Source organism: Rhinopithecus bieti, unplaced genomic scaffold, assembly GCF_001698545.2.
Source record: "Rhinopithecus bieti isolate Rb0 unplaced genomic scaffold, ASM169854v2 scaffold_82990, whole genome shotgun sequence".
In the NCBI taxonomy this organism is placed as follows: Eukaryota; Metazoa; Chordata; class Mammalia; order Primates; family Cercopithecidae; genus Rhinopithecus; species Rhinopithecus bieti.
The window spans coordinates 58,921-62,764 of NW_016830404.1; the positions used below are offsets into that span (position 1 = coordinate 58,921).

General features: G+C 39.6%; 1 protein-coding gene across 1 annotated transcript in view; it reads left to right on the forward strand.

Moving 5' to 3' along the window:
* Positions 1 to 2,809: 2,809 nt before the first annotated feature.
* The window catches only part of LOC108524410 (dedicator of cytokinesis protein 11-like), a 155,962-nt gene continuing 154,927 nt past the window's right edge, over positions 2,810 to 3,844 (forward strand). The window contains 4 exon segments of the mRNA XM_017865480.1: positions 2,810 to 2,833; positions 3,510 to 3,580; positions 3,582 to 3,624; positions 3,709 to 3,798. Of these exon segments, the coding sequence (XP_017720969.1) occupies positions 2,810 to 2,833; positions 3,510 to 3,580; positions 3,582 to 3,624; positions 3,709 to 3,798 (228 nt within the window).

The window sequence follows — 3,844 nt, forward strand, 5'->3', positions numbered from 1 at the left end:
CCCAGAATGCTTAGTTTAATCAGTTTTAAATGAAAAGTGAAACTTTGTTTTCTATAACATAAATATATGACCTTCAAAACATGTGGTAAGCTGTTTCATTTTTAGAAGGTATATACTATACATTTAAATAAATGAGTAATTCAGGAAGTGGAGAACATTACCCTGAGTGACATATGTCACGCAAAGAAAGACAAATAGTACATGATCTCATTTATATATGAAATCTAAAACAATCAAACTCATACAAGCAGAGAGTAGAATGGTGGTTACCGGAGGCTGGGGGCAAAGGGGAGATGGTAGTCAATGGCGGGATACAAAGTCTCAGTTAAACAGGAAGAATAAGTTTGTTTTTTTTGAGATCAATAGTATATAGCATGCTGAATATGCCTAATAATGGAGTACTGTACATCTTATCACTAAGAATAAATTTCTTATGTTCTCATCACAAGAAATGTTAAATACTTGAGGTGATAGATATAACTAGCTTAATTTCATCATTCTACATTGTATTAAAAATCATAACACCACTTTGTACCCCATGAATTAAAAAAAATAAACAAGTGATTCATTTCGACATATTCTTTCCATATTAATTTGGAGCTACATTAGAAAGCTGAAGGAGGGCCAACCGTGGTGGCTCACGCCTGTAATCCCGACACTTTGGGAGGTCAAGGCGGGTGGATCACCTGAGGTCAGGAGTTCGAGACCAGCCTGGCCAACATGGTGAAACCTTGTCTTTACTAAAAATACAAAGATTAGCTGGGTGTGGTGGCGGGCACCTGTAATCCCACCTACTCGGGAGGCTTGAGGCAGGAGGCGGAGGTTGCAGTGAGCCGAGATCACGCCATTGCACTCCAGCCTGGGCAACAAGAGCAACACTCCATCTCAAAATAAAATAAAATAAAATAAAATCAAAAAGAAAGAAAGAAAAGCAAAAGGAAAGCTGAAGGAGGATTTTCTCTTTTTTTTTTCTTTTTCAAATATACCTGAAGTAGGTACTTGTGAAATTATTGTACAGAGAAGTTGACAGATTCAACAGGTTAAAACACTGAAATTTGAGGACTGTTTTTGCAATCTATACTAGGAAAATAGTTGGCACCAAAAGCAAGACTTAGATTATTTTTAGTGCCTCAAGCTTGCTTTCTTAGATAGGACTTATACATTCAACTTCTCTGAGAAATTGATCTCAGACTGGGAGCGGTAGAACTGGAAGATACAGTCAGTTTCCTTTTGTTTGAGTCCATGGAAACACGGTAGGTATGGCTGAAAGGGGTCAGATTTTCCTGTCAGAAAATCTGAATTCCTCAAATACGGTTTTTTCCTTTTATTTCAACTCATTTTGCAGTAGTATTTGCAGACGTGAGAGGGATGATCAACTTGCTTTGATCTTTGTAGACGTGGGTCTACAAATCCAAATTTAAGACTTGAAATAAAGCATAACGATTAGAATCTTTTAGACTTGTTGAACACTGAGCTCATTGGTCGGAGTAGTTTACTTTAATCTTTCTAAATAATCTTCTACAGGAAACTCTGAGATGCCCTTCAGATATGGAAATTGGGTATAGCTGTGACCTGTAGCGAACCATGTATAAAAACTATTCTCAACTTTTCTATGGATATAGTGATACTAGAGACTACCTCAAATACTATGTACACAAATACAAGTATAATCCCGATGCTATTATAATATTAAGTCTTAATATAAATTATATTTGGAGTTTTATACAGTTTTATTATAAAATTTTAAGGAAATAATTTCATATGAAACATCATCATTAAAAATTACTACTGTCTGCCCAGCTTGGTTTAGAATGTGAGACATGGCTCTGGTTGAATCTGAATATCTCAAAGTTCATCAGCAATCAATGACTGGATGCCTATCGTGTGCCAGGTATTCTAAGTGCTGGGATTAAAGAAGTAAACAAATAAAAGAGAATCCCTGCTCTCAAATAGAGAGGTGAAATAGATGGTATATCAGATTGTGGTAAGTTCAATGAAGGAAAAAAATGATAGGAAGGTAAATAGTGGGATCCCATTCCCAGTTCAGTACCATGCACATGAGAATCTTGGTATATTTCTTTCTTCTTTCCACCCCCAGCCCCCCCGCAGTTGCAGGGGTCAGTGCTGGTGGTATGCATGCATGACAGCTGTGGGTGCATGTAAGTAGTGATGGCCAGTGGTGGAAGTCAGGATCACCTCATATGGCTGTAGGGATTGGGGCTTATGGCATGCACACCTGTGACAGTGAAAATCAGTGATGATAGACATTGAAGTCAGTTGCACGTGTACACACAGCTGCAGGGTCAGCCATGGGTGTGCAGAAGTGGGAGCCGTCTTTGTGTATTTCTGAGGGGAAAAACAAAAGCAGAGCCTTTGCAGTCACAGTCCTGGATTTGAATTCCAGTTCTGAAGGCAGGCAAGTTACTTAACCTCAGTTAGGTCCAGAGTCTTTGCATCTGTAAAATGGGGATAATGATTCAATCTGTTTCATATTGCTATGAGTGTTACATGAAAAAATGTACAGAAAGCACTTAGCACAGTGCCTGGCATATAGAAAGGGCTCAGTAAATGTGAACTGTTACCATTACTCTTATTATGTTACATCCTGGCTTTCCTAGCATCACTGACCCTGCTTCTTGTTACTTTAGCTTCAGGCTGGGCCCTACTGTCAATGGCCAGCTCGCCTAGAAGTCCAGCAGGGATCCACTGACTTTGTCACCTTGAACTTCACCCTTTCATAACCTGCCCATGGGATCAAGCATCTCTAGTACCTATGCCTGCCCCAGCTATGCTGGAACTTAGTACGCCCATGGGACAGTGTCCCTGGTACAGAGTAGGAATATGAATGTTGATACTTTCTCCCCCAACGTCGCCCAGAGAGTAGTGCAGATGCAGTAAATACCAACAGGCAGACTTCCAAGTATGCCACTTTTGTTTTACTTAAAATTCAATAATTTTAGAAGGCACACAGATTAAGTAGAATAACACAGTTCTTTTTTTTTTTTTGGGAGAGACAGGATCTTGCTCTGTTGCCCAGGTATAAGTGGCACAATCAAAGATCACTGCAACCTCAACCTCCCAGGCTCAAGTGATCCTCCTGCCTCAGCCTCCTGAGTGGCTGGGACTATAGGCATGAGCTATCACACCCAGCTAATTTTGTACTTTTGTTGAGATGGGGTTTTCCCATATTGCCCAGGCTGATCTCTAATTCCTGGGCTCAAGTCATCCACCTTCCTCAGCCTCCCAAAGTACCAGGATTACAGGCATGAGCCACCATACCCAGCCAGAACTCTTTATCTTTAGCAAGAGAATGTCTGTATGTGTGTGTGTATGTGTTTGGGATGTGTGTCTAGCTATGAAGAATATTTCTCTTGTGAAAGTGTCTCCATTAAGTACTTATAAGTATCGGTAATCCCTTCTTTTGAGAAGTAATGTATCTTTAGTACATAGAAAAGAATTTAACTCTTGTGGGTTTGATCATAATAACTTTATTTTTGTCTCTTATAAAGGAAAAGGCCAAAGTTGTTGAGCCCCTGGACTATGAGAATGTTATTGCCCAAAGAAAACCCAGATTTACAGCGACCCCTCCGAGATCTGCTTATGTTTCCAATGGAAGATATATCTGTGAGTTCACAAGCACTTCTTTAAAGAAAAAAGCCCCTATTTTTCAAGCCAGTTCTTACAACAAGAATGTTCTTTGTTTTCTAGATCTCGGTAATAGGTCGTCAGCGCAGAACGGTGCAGTCTACTGTACCAGAAGATGCTGAAAAGAGGGCCCAGAGTTTATTTGTCAAAGAGGTAAGAGGCTCAAAGGCCACAGAAGAATATTCTTCATATATTTAAA